This window comes from Pseudophryne corroboree, chromosome 9 (assembly GCF_028390025.1).
Source record: "Pseudophryne corroboree isolate aPseCor3 chromosome 9, aPseCor3.hap2, whole genome shotgun sequence".
Taxonomy (NCBI): Eukaryota; Metazoa; Chordata; class Amphibia; order Anura; family Myobatrachidae; genus Pseudophryne; species Pseudophryne corroboree.
In genome coordinates this window covers 289,391,789-289,409,781 of record NC_086452.1, presented here as the reverse complement: position 1 = coordinate 289,409,781, position 17,993 = coordinate 289,391,789, and the positions used below count along the sequence as shown (strand labels likewise).

Genomic DNA, 17,993 nt, shown 5'->3' with positions numbered 1-17,993 from the left:
GTGTTGTAAGCCTTTCTACTGATTATTAGTTCATAATCAGTCATGTTTCATATTTTTATCTGGTTTTAGAGTTTTCATGGTTTTACTGGCAAGTTTTCCAAATTGGATCGGTATGGGATGCCAGCGCACGGGATGCCGAATGTCAGTATACTGACATCGGCATCCCGTGCACCAGAATGCTGGCAGGGGGGTGAACGCAATGTAGCCCCTTGTGGGCTCGCTGCACTCACCACGCTGCGGGCTCTGTGGCGAGCTTCACTGGTTCTGTTATCCCTCTATGGGTGTCGTGGATAGTACCCCTGTTAGGATCCTGGCATCAGTATTGAGACAGCGGTATTTTAACAGCATACCTTCCAAATGTATTGTATGTCTAAAACATTTTTTTAAATGAACAATACATGTTACAGATAATACAGTAATATTGTAAATACAACATAACTGCCGATTTTCTAAAAAGTACATCAAAAACTAACAGTAATGCTACATTCAATTAAATAACATATTTTGCAATGACACAGTGCATTGTTGTATTACAATAAAGTTGTCACATAGCAGTTCTCCGAAACCCCCTCACCTGTCACCGTCAGTATTCCACATGGCATGTCCCCACTACCCAGATTCCACATGCCTTACAAACATGGATTCCGGATTACAGCATTTACTGAGATATAGCACGGTTTCTGCGCCACCATGTTGCCTCTCATGATCATTCTGCTCCTTTTCCCAGACCTCAACTTTCCACATGATCATTACAGCCTATCCACGTTTTGAGCACCCTATTAAATTTCCCAAGTTTACTAGTACATTGCCAGTACAACTTGTTTCTACCCTACTTCCGGGTACCTGATCAGTACTTGTAACATAATTTGCTGACTTCATCTGCCTGTCTCTCTCAGGGGTATATTTATTAAATGTATGCTTATAGAAGTGGAGATGTTACCCATAGCACTCAATCAGATTCTACTTATCATTTTATCAAGCACCTTCTAGAAGATAGTAGCTGGAATCTGATTGGTTGCTATGGTCAACATCACCACTTCTGTATTACCCTGCCTTTTAGTAAATATGCACCTCAGAGTGTAACCATACCTCCCAACATGACCCTCTCCAGGAGGGACAGAATGCTCTGCTCCTGGACTTCCCTCTTAATGTATGATTGCCACGGGTATGGGTCATTGGGTCGACAGTCATTAGATCGACCACTATTGTTCAACATGCATTAGGTCGACAGGGTCATTAGGTCGACATGTGCTAGGTCGACATGTCAAAAGGTCAACATGAGTTTTTTTTTTTACTGTTTTTGGTGTTGTTTTCTTCGTAAAGTGACGGGAACCCCAAATAGTGCACTGTGTCCCCTCGCATGGCTTGCTTCACTCGCCGTTCTTCGGGCAAGGTTACTGTTCCCAATTGTAGTCCATGTTGACCTAATGCATGTCGACCAATAGTGGTCGACCTAATGACCGTATCCCGACTGCCATCACCTGTGGTTAAACACCTTTCTTATTCATTAACCTGTTCAAAACAGGTTCTAGCAATCATAAATTAAGAGGAAAGTCCAGGAGCAAATTGTCTCTCCTGGAGAGGGTCACGTTGGGAGGTATGTGTAACCAGCATTCCTGTGCAAACCTCTTAGCACTGTGCTAGTGCTTTCCTGTGGTGCTCAACCTTTTCACCAATGTGCTCCTGTCTGCATTATTCAAATACCTCCTGGAAGCTTTATTGCCCTTCCTATTTATCCCAACCATTACCAACAAACTGTATCCTGGAATGTCCTGCAACTACCAACTGCAGACTTACTGGTTCCCTGAGTGCAAATAGCTACTATCACCTGCTAATTCGGTGCAAGTTTCAAACAGCATTTCAGTGTGCTTCATTTTAGCTAAACTTCAGCTCGCTGATTTTAACTCAACACCTGTGCTTTGCATATACAAACATCCAGCATCCATTACAGATCCTACCTGCAGAGGGTGCAGGTAACAGAGCACAGGTTCTCAAACTCGGTCCCCAGGACCCCACCCAGTGCGTGTATTACAGGTCTCCTCACAGAATCACAAGTGACATAATTAGCTCCACCTGTGTACCTTTTTAAAATACGTCAGCGAGTAATTAATAAACTTGTACACCTGCTGGGTTACCTACAAAACATGCACTGTGCCTGAGGGCCAAGTTTGAGAAATTGTGTACTAGAGTATAATCTGTTCTTCACTGTGACAGTTCTTAAAACACCATACATCTCACAGTGGCCTAACTAAAAAAAAAATGGATTCAGGAGCTGCTGAAAGTTTCATTACTTCCGCCTTAGTTCAACATTCCAAAATACCGACCGTTCGTTTAGAGCGGGCTATCTCTATCACCGCGGTAGACGGAAGTTACATTCCCGAAGGGATCATCAACCTCCGTACTGTTCCACTGAAGATGAAAGTTGGAATTCTCCATTCTGAAGCCATCTCCTTTCTGGTAATTCCCAAAGCCTCTCAAAAAATAATCCTTAGATTCCCGTGGTTACAGAAGCACAACCCCTGTTTGGATTGGAGAACTATGGATGTGCTCGCCTGTCTACTGTCAAGCCACTTCGTTCTCTACATGCTTCCAGCCTTCCAGACACTTATCAACCTTTCTCAGACGTCTTCAGTAAGCAGGGGGCAGATTTTCTGCCTCCCCATCGCAGTTGGGACTGTCCTACTGATTTACTGCCTGGTAAAACACCTCCCAGAGGCCGAACTTACCCATTATCCCTCCCGGAAACCCAAGCGATGTCAGAGTACATACAGGAGAATTTGGTCAAAGGATTTCTTCATCCCTCTTCTTCTCCAGCTGGGTTTTTTTTTTTTTGTTAAAAAGAAAGACGGGGGCCTGTGGCCTTGCATTGACTACCGAGGCCTTAATGAAGTTACAATCAAGAACAGATAGCCCTTGCCCCTGATCCATGAACTGTTCGACAGAGTAAAGGGAGCTACCATTTTCACCAAATTGGACCTATGCGGAGCTTATAACCTTATACGCATTCGCGTAGGAGACGAGTGGAAGACTGCGTTCAATACCCGCGGTGGGCATTACGAATATCTGGTGATGCCCGTTGGCCTGTGCAATGCTCCAGCAGTCTTCCAGAATTATGTCAACGAGTTATTTCGGGATCTCCTCTATAAGTGCTTGGTTGTGTATCTGGACAATATCCTGATATTTTCCAAAGATCTGAACGTCCATCGAGAACAGGTCAAAGAAGTCTTGAAACGTCTAAGAGAGAATCAACTCTTTTGTAAACTGGAGAAGTGCACCTTTGAGGTTACCTCCATCTCCTTTTTAGGTTACATCATCTCCGGGAGGGAATTACAGATGGACCCTGCCAAAGTCTAGGCAATCAGAGATTGGACCCTTCCTGTCACTCTGAAGGGAATCCAGCGTTTTTTGGGCTTCGACAATTTCTATAGAAAATTAATTAAAGATTACTCTTCCATCATTGCTCCTATTACAGCACTAACGAGAAAAGGGGCTAACCCTGCAGCTAGGCCACCTGAGGCAGTAAAGTTTTTTGTTTCTTAAAGAGGCCTTCATGTCTACTCCTATCCTTTGACAACCCGATCTCAGTTGTCCCTTTCAGGTGGAGGTGGATGCTTCTTCAGTAGGATTGGGAGCCGTCTTATCCCAGTTCTTCGAGGACCAGAAAGCTCATCCCTGTTCTTATTTTTCCCAAAGATTCTCTCCGGCGGAACAAAACTACGCTATTGGGGAACAAGAATTGCTGACTATAAAACTTGCCTTTGAGGAGTGGAGGTACTTGCTGGAAGGAGCTCAGCACCCAATCTCTGTAACCACAGACCACAAAAATCTTTTATATCTTCAGACCGCCCGATGTTTAAACCCAGGGCAAGCCAGGTAGGCACTCTTCTTCTCCTGTTTTTCTTTCAAGCTCAGTTATCGTCCGGGTTCTCTCAATTGGAAAGCATATGCACTTTCTCTTTCATTAAATTCAGATGAGTCCACAGATCTTCCGGACAGCCAATTCATCCTGGAACCTGCCTCTTTTGCTGCAACCCATACTGCTCCACTTCCTCCTCCTGGAAGAATCTTTGTTGCACTGGAACTTCGAAAGAGACTGCTCACGTGGGCTCATACCTCACCTTGTATGGGACATGCGGGTAGCCTCAAGACTCTTAAATTCATTCAACGCTCCTACTGGTGGCCTCATTTGAAGACAGATGTTTTGGAATTCATAGCTGCCTGTCCAAAGTGCGCTCAACATAAAAGCCCAAAAGGATCACCATCTGGTCTGCTTCATTCCCTACCAGTCCCACAGAAACCTTCGACACACATCTCCATGGACTTCATAACTGATTTGCCAGTCTCTAGGGGACAAAACACCATTTGAGTCATTGTGGACCGGTTCTCCAACATGGCACACTTTGTTCTGCTCTCAGGGTTACCATCTGCGTCACAGCTGTCAAAACTGTTCATATCAGACATCTTTCGGTTACATGGTCTTCCACAAGAGATTGTTTCCGATCGGGGGCCTCAGTTCGTGGCTATATTTTGGAAAGCGTTGTGCTCAGCCCTTGGGATAAAGTTGAATTTTTCTTCCGCATACCATCCCCAATCGGACGGCCAGACTGAGAGAGTGAACCAAGATTTAGAGACCTTACTGCGAATCTTCATGTCTTCTTCTCAGGATGATTGGCTGGACTATCTCTCATTCGCTGAATTTGCTCACAACAATCTGTATCATTCAGCTACCAATTCCACACCATTTTATGTGAATTATGGATTCCACCCATGTGTTACTGTTTTTCAACCACTCCCTGCTCTCGAAGTCCCTGCTGCGGAGTTAGCTCTTCGACAATTTTCTAAGTCATGGAAACAAGTTCATGAGGCTTTGCTCAAAACATCCAATAAATACAAACTCTTTGCAGATCGGAGACGGAAGGCGGTTCCTAGCCTCAAAGTGGGAGATCAAGTCTGGATTTCCACTCAGAACTTAAGACTCAAAGTCCCCTCTAGGAAATTTGTCCCCAGATTCATTGGACCATATCCTATAGAAAGAGTACTGAATCCAGTATCATACAAGGTCACGTTGCCTCCTTATTTGAAGATCCCTAATGCTTTCCACATCTTCTTCTTACTGAAGCCTCTCATACCGTTTTCGGGCTGCACTTCCTAAGCCTCCCAAGGTTCAAGCTGCTCAAGGAGAAGAGTTTGAGGTTCACAAGATCCTTGACTGCCGTAGAAGATATGGTCGCCTCCAATATCTTATTGACTGGAAGGGATATGGACCAGAGGAAAGATCCTGGGTTTCGGCAGAGGACGTTCATGCCCCAAGATTGCTCTGGGCCTTTCATGCCAAAAACCCGGAGAAAGCCCGAGGGTGTCCGGAGTCCACCCTAAAAAAGGGTGGAGGGGGGGGAGGGTACTGTCAGTATCCGGAGCCTTGCCTCCAGTGCGGTCTTCCGGGGGTTGCCATCCCGGTGGTTAGTTGGGCTACGATGGCGGGGAGCTGCTTGCAGCGGGTCCTTGGGCGCGTGTGCGGCTTCCGGAGGTCGGGGGCCGGGGTCTGGTGAGCCGGGCGCTGCGGTGGGTAGTCGCTGCATCAGAGCCCTCTGGCAGTGACTCTATTTCAGGAAGTCAGGGCCGGAGCTGTGCTAGCTAAAGTGCTGCAGCTAAGAATGTCCCCAGTGCTGGGGGCAGCCATGTTGGAGACCAGAGATCTGCCAATTGAATTCACACTCCGCTTCCAGCCAATCCGGTGCAGTCTTCCCTTATAAAAGGGGGCTGGCTCAGGGAGAGAGTGACAGTGCTTCAAGTTGCTTTCCTGTGAAAGGTGCTCCAGCTCTGTGCTCCCAGGCTGCTCCTGGTTCCCCGGTTTCGGTTGCTATCATCAGTTCATGACCTATCGCTGTTGAAGTCTTGTCACTTAACCCATCACCACTCGTGGAGGCGCTCACGGACTCCCGGTGATTAAGGTGCTTCAGGTGCTAAACGGTGGTCCCTGCGGGCGTCTCGCTAGCCCAAACCACACAGTCTTAGTTTCTTCAGAATCTGAGTTCTTCAGCCTTGCTTTCCAAGCTCAAGCCACAGTCTTTCAGTTCTTCAAAACCAGTCTCCTTCAATCTCGTCTACCAGTTACAAGCCACAGTTTTTCAGTTATTCAATACCCAGTCTCCTTCAGCCTTGTCTACCAATCGTAAACCACAGTTTTTCAGTGCTTCAAATACCAGGATCTTCAGCTCCATTCCTCAAATCGTTTAATCATTGACTCCAGTTCTCTTCCCGTTTCTTTCAATTCTTCAAGTATCAGTGTATAGTTGTTTCTTCATTAAAGATACAGTTAACCTCCTACAGAGTCCTCACTCTTTCTTCTGCTCACCAGCCAACTTTACACCTACTAAGCCTCCTCCTCATGAGGAAGAACTACATTCAACCACTTCACCTACTTCCTACACAGTCAGCTGTTCTCCCAGCCCAAGCTCGGTTGTCGGAACCCCAATCTTTGCAGAGCGTGACACCCCCCCATAATTGCCACAAGTAAAGTGATGAATCTGCACGTGCGCTGCAAAAGGGGGGCATGGCCTTGTTGAAATGGGTGTGGTTTTGCATAAAGGGGTGTGGCATTGCAGGAAAAGACTACCTTATACCCCAGTTTTGCAACCTGCACGCCCAGATGTTGGCCACCACAGAAAAAAAATTAATACTGATTCATGCCTCTTACATTATTTGTAATTTTTTCTCCTTGTAGTAAAGCCCAGTATACATTATGTAACATTCTGCAATGGCCCTTAGACATTATGCCACACACAATAATGCCCATTACACAATATGCCACACACCGTAATGCCCCTGACACATTATGCCACGCCTCGCAATGCCCGTTATACATTATGCTACACACTGCAATGCCCCTCAGACATTATAGCACATACAATGCCTGTGATACAGTACACCACACACCGTCATGCCTGTGACACATTATGACACACACCACAATGCCCGTTATACATTATGCCACACACTGCAATACCTCTGAGACATTATACCACATCCCACAATGCCTGTGATATTGTATACCACACACTGTAATGCCTGTGACACATACCGCAATGCCCGCTATACCTTATGCCACACACCGCAATGCCCATTATACATTATGCCACGCACTGCAATGCCCCGAGACCTTATACCACATACCACATTGGCCGTGATATAGTATACCACACACCGCAATGCCTGTGACACATTATGACACACACCGCAATGTCCGTGATACATTATGCTATACACCGCAAGGTCCACTAAACATTGAGCCCTACAGTAAGGCTTCTAATTACTTTTAAATTACCTGCTTGTTGCCAGGGGTTTCATGCTCTTGGTTTCATGCACGGTGCCAGGGGTTTTCATGCTCAGGGTGTCATGCTCGTTGCCAGGGGTTTCATGTGCTAGGTGTTATGCTTGTTGCCAGGGATATCATGTGCTAAGTGTCAAGCTTGTTGCCAGGGGGTAATATTCATTGCCAGGGGTTTCATGCATTGGGTGTCATACTCGTTGATAGGGGTAATGCTTGTTGCCAGGGATTTCATGAGCTGGGTGTTGTGCTTGTTACCAGGGAGTAATGCTTGTTGCTAGGGCTGTGATCCCAGTGCCACATATGCCTCCAGTGCCAGATATTCCCCCACAGTGCCAGATAAAAATATACCCCCCATAGTGCCAGAAACACATATGTCCCCAGTGCCAGATACACATATGCCCCCAGTGCCCCATATGCCCCTCCCCCCAGTGCCAGTATACATATGCCCCCCCCAGTGCCAGGTACACACCCACCCCCCTGCCCGGGAATGAGGGTAGTGGTACAGTCCGGTATGGAGCCGGAGGGCACAGCGCACACCTCTCCTGTGTCCCTCCCGTGTATCCAGCAGCATGTCTGTCAATTGAAGTGCTGGTTCGTGAGCCAATCAGAGCTTGCGGACCGGCAGCTGCGGCTCCTGATTAGCTGCCGGTTCGCGAAAACAGCCAACGGCCAATATATCTTCCGATATATTGGCGCGGCGCTGTGTGTGTACGGGCGGTACACATGCTGCGGCGGCCGGCGGTGATTTACAGCTGAACTGATGTACACGCCCGCCCAGTTCATGACGTCAGTCCCCGACGGATCGGGCAGTGTGTATGCTCAACACACTGCCCGATCCGTCCATAGATATATCTGCCGATCAATTGATCGGCAGATATATCTTCCAGTGTGTACACACCTTTACACTGTCACTTAAATTTCATAGTTTAAAAAAAAATGTACTTGGAAGAATGCATTTTGCTTCATAACTTTACAAACTATATTGACTGATTAGACCAACTATAAAAAAATTGTACTACAGTATGTCCCCAGGAGGAAGTCATAAGACCTGACTGTACATACGAGTGTCCTGTAGGAGATATGAAGTAAAGACAGCAGTGCACTCGAGTATCTGGGATGCGTTTCTTCCTGGCTATATTCACCTCTTCCTTCAAGAACTTTTCATACTGTTCATTAATAAATTTCTCAATAGGCTCCCAACTGTAAATTGAGAAAGGAAAAAAATTACACAATAACACATATATTACTATACAGTTTACACCTTATGTTTGTATAAACTATAAGGTGGTAAAGTGCCTGTATAAAATATTGATAATACATATAATAATGGATATTTAGACTTTAATGTTATCTAAAAATGATATCAGTGGCTTTGATTTTTCAAATTTTTTGTTTCCTGTACACTGAAAAAAATACAAATCAGATGATACCAGTGGTTCTCAAACTTTTTGAATTACGGCACCCTAAGGAATCAGAATTGTTTTCACGGCGCCCCTAGGACAAAAAATGATTATTGAGAAATTTAGAAAGAAGTATTAAATTAAGTGAATTGTGTTTATATATCATCCTTAGGTTTAACTGTGTGGTGAGGGGCAAGATTTGCTTCTATTTGTCCGCATATTTTATGACTGACACCCACCAGCACTGGCTGTACCTACTACATTGACCATAAATAATTTGAATTGGTCCTGGACCACCAATCCGAGGCACCCCTGCAAGTGTCCACGGCACACAATTTGAGAACCAATGGTTTAGATTATAGGCATGTAATAGATTACAGTTTGTTAAATGTGCCAATTTTGGTGCAATTTTAAAGCGTATATAACCTGGTTTTGCCTTTTTTGTATAGTCAGCATATTTTACTGAAACTATATACTGTGTGTGTGTATATATATATATATATATATATATATAGTCACACACCAGAGGCGGCGTTCGCCGCGCTTACCCCTGCGTGTCTGCTGGTCGGTGTTGCGGCCTCTGCCTTCGGTGGGCCACGGGCTCCGGCGTCTGGTTGGCGCGGCTACCGGCGGATCTCCGGGGCATGGGCGCCGCCATGACACCCGGCATCACGTGGACGGGGGCAGGTGACGTCATCAGACTGCTCTGCCAATCCAGCGCTGGCGGGAGATTCAAAGTCAGACGCCAGACAGAGCTTCAGTGCCTGAGTATCGTCTTTCCCTGACGTAGATGCCAGTGCTCCTGTTTCCGGCAAGGATTCCTGCAGTCGTACCCCAGTGCCCTCGGCATTTCCAGCTGCCAGTTCACTGCTCCAGCTTCGGTGTATTCAGCGGCCGGTAACCTTCCTGTGTTCCAGTCATCCGTGCTCCTAGGAATCAGCGTCTCAAGTCTCCGTTCACAAGTTCCATAGTCCAACAGCGTCTCAAACCCCTGCACTTCAATTCCTCACTTCATCAGCGTCTCAGTCTCCGTTCTCAAGTTTTACAGATCCACAGCGTCAGAAAACCCCTGTACTTCAATTCCTCACTTCATCAGCGTCTCAGTCTCGGTTCTCAAGTTCTACAGATCCACAGCGTCAGAAACCCCTGCACTTCAATTCCTCACTTCATCAGCGTCTCAGTCTCCGTTCACAAGTTCTACAGATCCACAGCGTCAAAAATCCCTTCATTTCAAATCCTCACATCATCAGCGTCTCAGTCTCCGTTCACAAGTTCTACAGATCCACAGCGTCAAAAACCCCTTCATTTCAAATCCTCACATCATCAGCGTCTCAGTCTCCGTTCACAAGTTCTACAGATCCACAGCGTCTAAAACCCCTGCACTCCAATCCTTCACATCCTCAGCGTCTCAGTCTCCATTCACAAGTTCTACAAACTCAAAGCGTCGGAAACCCCTGCACTTCAGTTCCTCACATCATCAGCGTCTCTGTCACCATTTACAATTTTTTCAACCATCTATGTTAATAATCATCATTCATAAGGTCCACAGGTTATCAGTGACTTTCAACATCACCCACAGTTTCTTCAATTACCAGCATCCCCATTACTGCTCACTTAACCCTCCAGTTGGTCTGGACTTTCCCTTCATTTATTCCGTTGGCATTTGACTTTAAGTTGTTTTCTTTTGCAATAAAGCTCTTTCTTATTTCATCGAACTCCACTGTCAGCGTCCTGTATGAGGAGATCCTATATCAGGCCCTCCCTTCTCCAACTCAGTTGTGGTTCCTCTTCCCAACCATCGGAAGAATCCCCGAGTTCACAACACCCTAGGCCAGTGACAGTATACTCAGGCCACATGGACCCGGGGAATTGGAACCCAGAGGCAAGCGCCATGCAGGACCTAGTTTCCTGAGTGCAGAGTCAGGAGGCAGCACAGAATCAGGTGATGCATTATCTCCAGGAATTATCTGGTCGGCTGGATCAAATTCAGACTTCACTGGCTTCGGTGGTTCCAGCTCCAGTTCCAGTATCCGCTCCAGTAGTTGTCTCTGGCAATGTTTCCTCCTTGTCCGGAACCAGGTCACGCCTTCAGCTTCCCACTCCTCCTCGTTATAACGGGAATCCAAAGAATTGCCGTGGATTCCTCAATCAGTGTGAGGTACATTTCGAACTCCTCTCACACAACTTCCCTACTGATCGGTCTAAAGTGGCATACATTATCTCATTACTTGAAGGTTCAGCGTTGGAGTGGGTGTCACCGTTATGGGAGCGTTCTGATCCGTTAGTTTCCAGTTATACCAACTTCTTGGCCTCGTTCCGAAGGATCTTTGATGAGCCTGGCAGGACGACTGCTGCCTCAGCTGACTTGCTCCGAGTTCGACAAGGCTCTCGTACTGTGGGACAGTATGTAATTCACTTTCAAACTATAGCTTCTGAACTGAGCTGGAATAATGATGCCCTTCGGGCTGCTTTCTGGAACGGGCTCTCGGATCGTTTTAAAAGATGAATTGATTACTAGAGATTTGCCAGATTCCTTGGAACAGTTGATCTCACTCTGTGTAAAGGTGGATCTTCGTATGCAGGAACGAGCTGGTGAACGTAGTCGGTCTGACCGGTCGAGGCTCCGATCTCTTCCTTCTAAGCAGACCGTTAATTCCAGTCCAGACGAACCCATGCAGATTAATCGGTCCCGGCTATCCCCAGAAGAGCGTCAGCGTCGGCGTGAGGGTAGACTTTGCCTCTACTGTGGAGCCGCGGATCATTTCCTCAAGTCTTGCAAGTCTCGCCCGGGAAACGGGCAGTCCTAGCCTGTTCCGGAGAAGTCAAGCTAGGGGTGGTTTCTCAATCTTCTCCGGCAGTGGATTGTTTACTTTCAGTGTCTTTGTTTTCTGAATCAGAAGTCAAAACCGTTAAGGCTCTGTTGGACTCAGGAGCTGCGGGGAACTTTATTTCTCTTTCCTGCACCCAGAGTTTGGGCTTGATGTTACAGTCGGTCGAACGACCTATTACGATAACTGCTATTAGCGGTGTCCAAATTCCTAATGCTTTGATTACTAGTCAGACCATGCCAATTAAGCTGCAAGTGGGAGCTTTGCACCAAGAACAACTGGAGTTCCTTGTGATTCAAGAGATGTCTCATGATCTCGTCCTTGGTCTTCCCTGGCTCAAGCTTCACAACCCTCATGTCGACTGGAGGTCGACACAAATAGATTCTTGCAGTCCTTTCTGTCACTCGAATTGTCTTACTCCTGTCTTCCCACTTTGTGCATCGGCTAAGTCAGACGTGGAGTCTATTCCAGAGGCTTATCGAGAGTTTACAGATGTCTTCTCGGAACAGGCGGCCGATAAATTACCTCCGCATAGACCCTGAGATTGTCCTATTGAGCTTATTCCGGGGGAAATGCCACCTCGAGGTCGTACCTATCCTTTGTAAGTTCCTGAGACTCAAGCCATGACAGAATATATTAAGTCTAATCTGCAGAAGGGATTCCTCCGACCCTCCACTTCCCCAGCGGGAGCAGGCTTCTTCTTCGTGAAGAAAAAAGATGGAGGCCTGAGGCCATGTATCGATTATCGTGGTCTAAATGAAGTCACCATTAAGAACAAGTATCCTCTGCCGCTCATCACAGAGCTTTTTGATAGAGTTCGTGGAGCTCGAGTCTTTACTAAGCTCGACTTAAGGGGAGCATATAACTTAATACGTATCCGACAAGGGGACGAATGGAAGACGGCCTTCAATACTAGGGATGGGCATTATGAGTACCTGATAATGCCGTTTGGCCTCAGCAACGCCCCCGCCGTCTTCCAGGGATTCATTATTGAAGTTTTCCGGGACATGTTGTACCTGAATGTGGTGGTATATTTGGACGACATCCTGATATTTTCGAAGAATCTCTCTAAACACAGATTACAAGTTAAGGAAGTACTCCTTCGGTTGCGTGAGAACCATCTTTATGGCAAAATTTCCAAGTGCACCTTTGAGGTCTCATCTATTCCATTTTTGGGCTACATTATTTCTGGAACAGAGTTGCGTATGGATCCGGAGAAACTTTCTGCCATTCGGGACTGGACTCAACCTCTTTCCCTGAAAGCAGTGCAACGATTTCTAGGATTCGCAAATTACTACCGGAAATTTATAAGGGGTTTCTCTACTATTGTGGTGCCTATTACTGCCCTAACCAAGAAAGGGGCTGACCCAAGCCTTTGGTCCTCTGAAGCAGTAGCAGCGTTCGCACAGCTGAAGGCAGCCTTTACGTCCGCCCCGGTACTTCAGCAGCCAGATTTCCTAAAACCATTCTTCCTGGAGGTTGATGCTTCTACGGTAGGCATAGGTGCCGTACTTTCGCAGTACGCCCCAGACGGGAAGTTACATCCGTGTGGTTTCCATTCTCGCAAGTTCTCCCCTGCTGAATTAAATTACACCATTGGAGACAAAGAGCTGCTGGCAATTAAATCTGCCTTAGAAGAATGGAGATATCTTCTGGAGGGTGCTAAACACTTAATTACAATTTTTACGGATCACAAGAATTTACTGTATCTCAAGACGGCCCAGTGCTTGAATCCCCGTCAAGCAAGATGGGCGCTCTTCTTTGCTAGATTTTCGTTAAGTACCGGGCTGGAACTCTTAACACCAAGGCGGATGCCCTATCCCGTTCTGTAATGGCTTCGGATGAGGAAAATACAGTCGAAAAAGCATTGATCCTCAGTCCCGTCTCTATCTCTGCGGCTCCCACTGAGTTGGGTCCCCCTCCTGGAAGAATGTCTGTGCCAGCTAAATTTCGACCAAGACTGTTGCAGTGGGCTCACATTTCCAAGTTTTCTGGCCATCCGGGAGTTCAAAAGATGTGGGAATTTCTGCAAAGATCTTACTGGTGGGACACTATGAAGAAGGACGTCCAAGAGTATGTCAACTCGTGTCCTCAATGTGCACAGCACAAAACTCTACGTCTGCCGCCTGCGGGATTGTTGCACCCATTGTCCATTCCTAAAAGGCCTTGGACCCATATCTCTATGGACTTTGTTACTGAACTGCCTCTCTCCAAGGGTCATAACACCGTCTGGGTGATTATCGACCGATTCTCTAAGATGGCACATTTTGCTCCGTTGACCGGATTACCATCAGCTTCTAAATTGGCTTTGTTATTTCTTCGGGAGCACTTCCCCCTGCACGGGTTACCTCTAGAAATAGTCTCGGATCGAGGGGTACAGTTTACGCAAGATTCTGGAGAGCCCTCTGCTCGGCTCTACAAATAAAACTCAAGTTTTCATCTGCTTATCATCCATAGACCAATGGGCAAACTGAACGCATCAATCAAGATTTAGAGACTTTTCTCCGTGTTTACCTCTCTCCTTCACAAGATAACTGGGTGGAGTTGTTGCCTTGGGCCGAGTTCGCCCATAACCATCTATATCACTCTTCGTCTGGTGAGTCTCCATTTTTTATTAATTACGGATTTCATCCCCAAGTTCCGGAATTACCCATTTGTCCTCCAGAGGAAGTTCCTGCTGCAGCCTCTACTCTCCGGCATTTCAGCCAAATCTGGAGTTGAGTTCATGCCAATCTCAAGAGAGTTTCCGGTCGCTATAAGTTCTTTGCAGATAGGAAACGACGGGCAGCTCCTCAATACAAGGTTGGTGACAGGGTATGGCTCTCTACCCGCAATCTTCATTTAAAGGTGCCCACTATGAAGTTTGCTCCAAGGTTCATCGGTCCTTATCCTGTGTTACAAGTCTTGAATCCGGTTGTCTGCAAATTGGGGTTGCCTTCCCATCTCCGGATACCAAATGCCTTCCATGTCTCTCTTCTTCGGCCTCTTGTTTTGAACCGGTTTCATTCCAAATCCCCAAGGCCAACATCTGCAGGGGCTGAGGAGGGTACTGTTAGGCGCCGAGGGTCCGCCCGTCAGTGCGGCCCGGTGCCTAGCAACTAGGGACGCCGCATGCGGACAGCCGCCGGCTCCCTAGCAACGTTAGACGCCGGGCGCACGGAGCCGCTCAGACCCTAGCAACGGGGACGCCACTGTCGGACCGCGTTCCCCGTTGCTGGGTCTAGATTAATCACCTCATTGGTATCCTGGCCGTGCAGCATGCAGCTGCACGGCATGATTGTTAATTACCCTGTCTGGCTCCTGATTGGAGAGCTCCCAGTTAAAAGCACTCTCTGGACTTCTCACAGACGCCGGTAATAGCTTCCTGTTTGCTGTGTCTGTTGCAGAGAGTTTTCCAGTCCTGTCTATCCGGTCGTTCTTGTCCTCAGTGGTCCAATACTCGGAAGTTGTCATCTTTTCCTGGAGTCCTGACCGAGCACCTTTAACATCCTGTGGTGTTCGTGAGTCGCGGCGTAGCCGTGTGTTGCGGCTTGACCGCTTACTATTTATTACTTGGTTATATTGTGTTTCGGAGCTTTTGCGGAGGATTCCGCTCCCACAAATCCACTCTGGTATCCAGCGGTGCTGGATAGGAGTAACGGATTCGTGGATTTTTGGTTGTCCTTTTCCCTGGCGGTTTGTCCGCACATACTTCTGGTTTAAGTTAGTTAGCTTGTAGCCCCTGGCCTGGTTGCTTAGTCAGAGGGCCCCTTGTTATCACCCTGTCTCGGATTTCCCTTTGTCTCCCATTAAGACCTGAGGGGGCATCGGAGTTGGGCAGACATAATCCGCCCTTCAAACGCGGCTGCCATGGGCTCAAGCAACCATAGTCTCGCAGGGGATTTCTGATAACACGGGCGAGACAACGGAGTTAGAGCGCCAGGGGTTACTAGGCTATCCTGCTCCCGTAACCAGCATTCCATTCCAGTACTCTGACCTCCGTCATAAGATCACCTCTGGTCAGACGTACTGGTATCAAAACATTATTACCGGCCAGACTAAAATTTAAAATTAAACAGGGTTTGATTTTTTCCCTTATTTCAGTTTGGAAGATTTGTCGGCCTCATGAATCCCACTGGTGTAGGGCCAAATCCTGGCCAGCTTCTAGTTAGTCAGATTCAAGAACTTACTCAGATGGTTCAGGATCTATCCCTTCGGGTGAGGTCACAGGAAGATCTGTTACGGTCTTCCCCGAGGGTCGTTCCTGAACCAAAAATGCATTTGCCTGACCGTTTTTCTGGGGATAGAAAGCAGTTTTTTAATTTTAAAGAGTCTTGTAAACTTTATTTTCGTTTAAGACCAGTCTCCTCAGGTACGGAATCTCAGCGGGTCGGAATTATTATTTCTTTACTTCAGGGGGATCCCCAGACCTGGGCTTTTGGTTTAAGAACAGACGATCCGGCATTGTTGTCTGTAGACGCCTTTCTGGGGTCTTTAGGGCTATTGTATGATGACCCTGATAGAGAGGCATCCGCCGAGAGTCATTTGCGTGCTCTCAGACAGGGTAAGAATCCCGCAGAGATTTATTGTACGGAGTTTCGCCGTTGGTCGAACGACTGTGGATGGAATGATCCAGCCCTGCGCAGTCAGTTTCGCCTCGGCTTATCTGAGTCTATAAAAGACAGTCTCCTTCAGTATCCCGCTCCTGAGACTCTTGATAAACTCATGGAGCTTTCTATTAAGATTGATCGTCGTCTCAGAGAGCGGAGGGCTGAAAAAGGAGCATCTGTCGGGTCTACTCCTGGTGTTTTTTCCATTCCTGTGGACATAGAGGAGCCCATGCAGATAGGTCTCTCCAAGCTGTCTCCTGAAGAAAGAACCAGAAGGCAAAATTCTGGTCTTTGTTTGTACTGTGGGAGTAAGGGACATTTTGCCCGTAATTGTCCGAACAAGTCGGGAAACGCCTCGACCAAGTGAATTGTGAGGGGGTTCACTTTGGTCTGCAGCTTATCTCCTCAAATAATTCACTGTTAGTCCCAGCTAAAGTTTCCTTTGGCAGCCTCTGTTCCTCGGTGTCGGCTTTTGTTGACAGTGGAGCTGCAGGGAACTTTATGGACTTAACGTGGGCCAAGGCCTTAGGTATTCCTCAGTTAGCCTTGGGTAGGTGTATCACCATGCATGGTTTAGATGGGAGTCCCTTGTCCAATGGGGTTATTTCTCTCTGTACACCTCCTGTACTATTTTCGGTAGGAGCTCTTCATTCCGAAAAAATTTAATTTTTCCTTACCCATTGCCCAGCAGTTCCAGTGGTTCTGGGTCACCCTTGGCTGGCCTTTCATAATCCCATCATTGATTGGCAGTCGGGGGAGATCTCACAGTGGGGTACCATCTGTAATAAGGAATGTATTACGCTTCCCATCAGAATAGCTGCTGTCATTCCCGCACCCATTCCTGTGGAATACCAGGATTTTGTTGATGTATTTTCCAAGGGCAATGCGGACATTCTGCCTCCCCATCGGCCTTATGATTGTGCTATTGAGCTAATTCCTGGTGCCACTTTGCCTAAGGGAAGGTTATATGCATTGTCCGGACCAGAAACTGTGGCCATGAATGAATATGTTAAAGAAAGCCTAGGGAAAGGATTTATCAGGCCGTCTAAATCCCCTTTAAGTGCAGGCTTCTTCTTTGTGGAGAAGAAGGATGGATCACTCAGACCTTGCATTGACTTTAGAGCCTTGAATAAAATCTCAGTAAAAAATACTTACCCTTTGCCGCTGATTTCTGTCCTCTTTGATCAGCTACGTTCGGCTGTGATTTTTTCTAAGATTGACCTGAGAGGAGCATATAACCTCATCCGAATCAAGTCATGGGATGAGTGGAAAACGGCATTCAGTACTCAGTCGGGTCACTATGAGTATCTGGTTATGCCATTCGGCCTGTCTAACGCTCCGGCAGTTTTCCAGGATCTCATTAACGATGTGCTCCGTGATTTTCTTGGAAGATTCGTAGTTGTCTATTTAGACGATATCTTGATATATTCTGACTCTATTGAACAACACGTTACTCAGGTGCGTCAGGTTCTAAAAAAATTACGTGAAAATCACCTATATGCCAAGCTGGAGAAGTGTGAATTTCATGTCACGGAGGTATCCTTTTTAGGGTACATTATTTCCCCTCGGGGATTCTGTATGGAACCGAAGAAGCTCCAAGCCATCCTTAGTTGGGCGCAACCCACCAACTTAAAAGCAATTCAGCGCTTTTTAGGGTTTGCGAATTATTATAGAAGATTTATTCACTCTTTCTCCGACCTAGTTGCTCCCATTGTGGCACTGACTAAGAAGGGAGCGGATCCAACCAACTGGTCACGTGAAGCTGAGTTATCTTTTCAGGCCTTGAAACAAGCCTTTGTCTCAGCCCCGGTCCTCAGACATCCCAACCCAGAATTGCCTTTCATTG

At 46.9% G+C, this 17,993-nt stretch overlaps 1 protein-coding gene across 7 annotated transcripts in view; it reads right to left on the bottom strand.

The window, feature by feature from the left end:
• SEPTIN3 (septin 3) overlaps positions 1 to 17,993 on the bottom strand; it is a 490,493-nt gene that overhangs the window by 186,940 nt on the left and 285,560 nt on the right. For 5 of the 7 annotated variants that reach the window (XM_063940342.1, XM_063940340.1, XM_063940341.1 and 2 more), the window contains one exon: positions 8,393 to 8,530. The exons of the other annotated variants lie outside the window; for them this stretch is intronic. In XM_063940342.1, the coding sequence (XP_063796412.1) occupies positions 8,393 to 8,530 (138 nt within the window). The remainder of the gene's footprint in view (positions 1 to 8,392; positions 8,531 to 17,993) is intronic. 7 annotated transcript variants of the gene reach the window in all.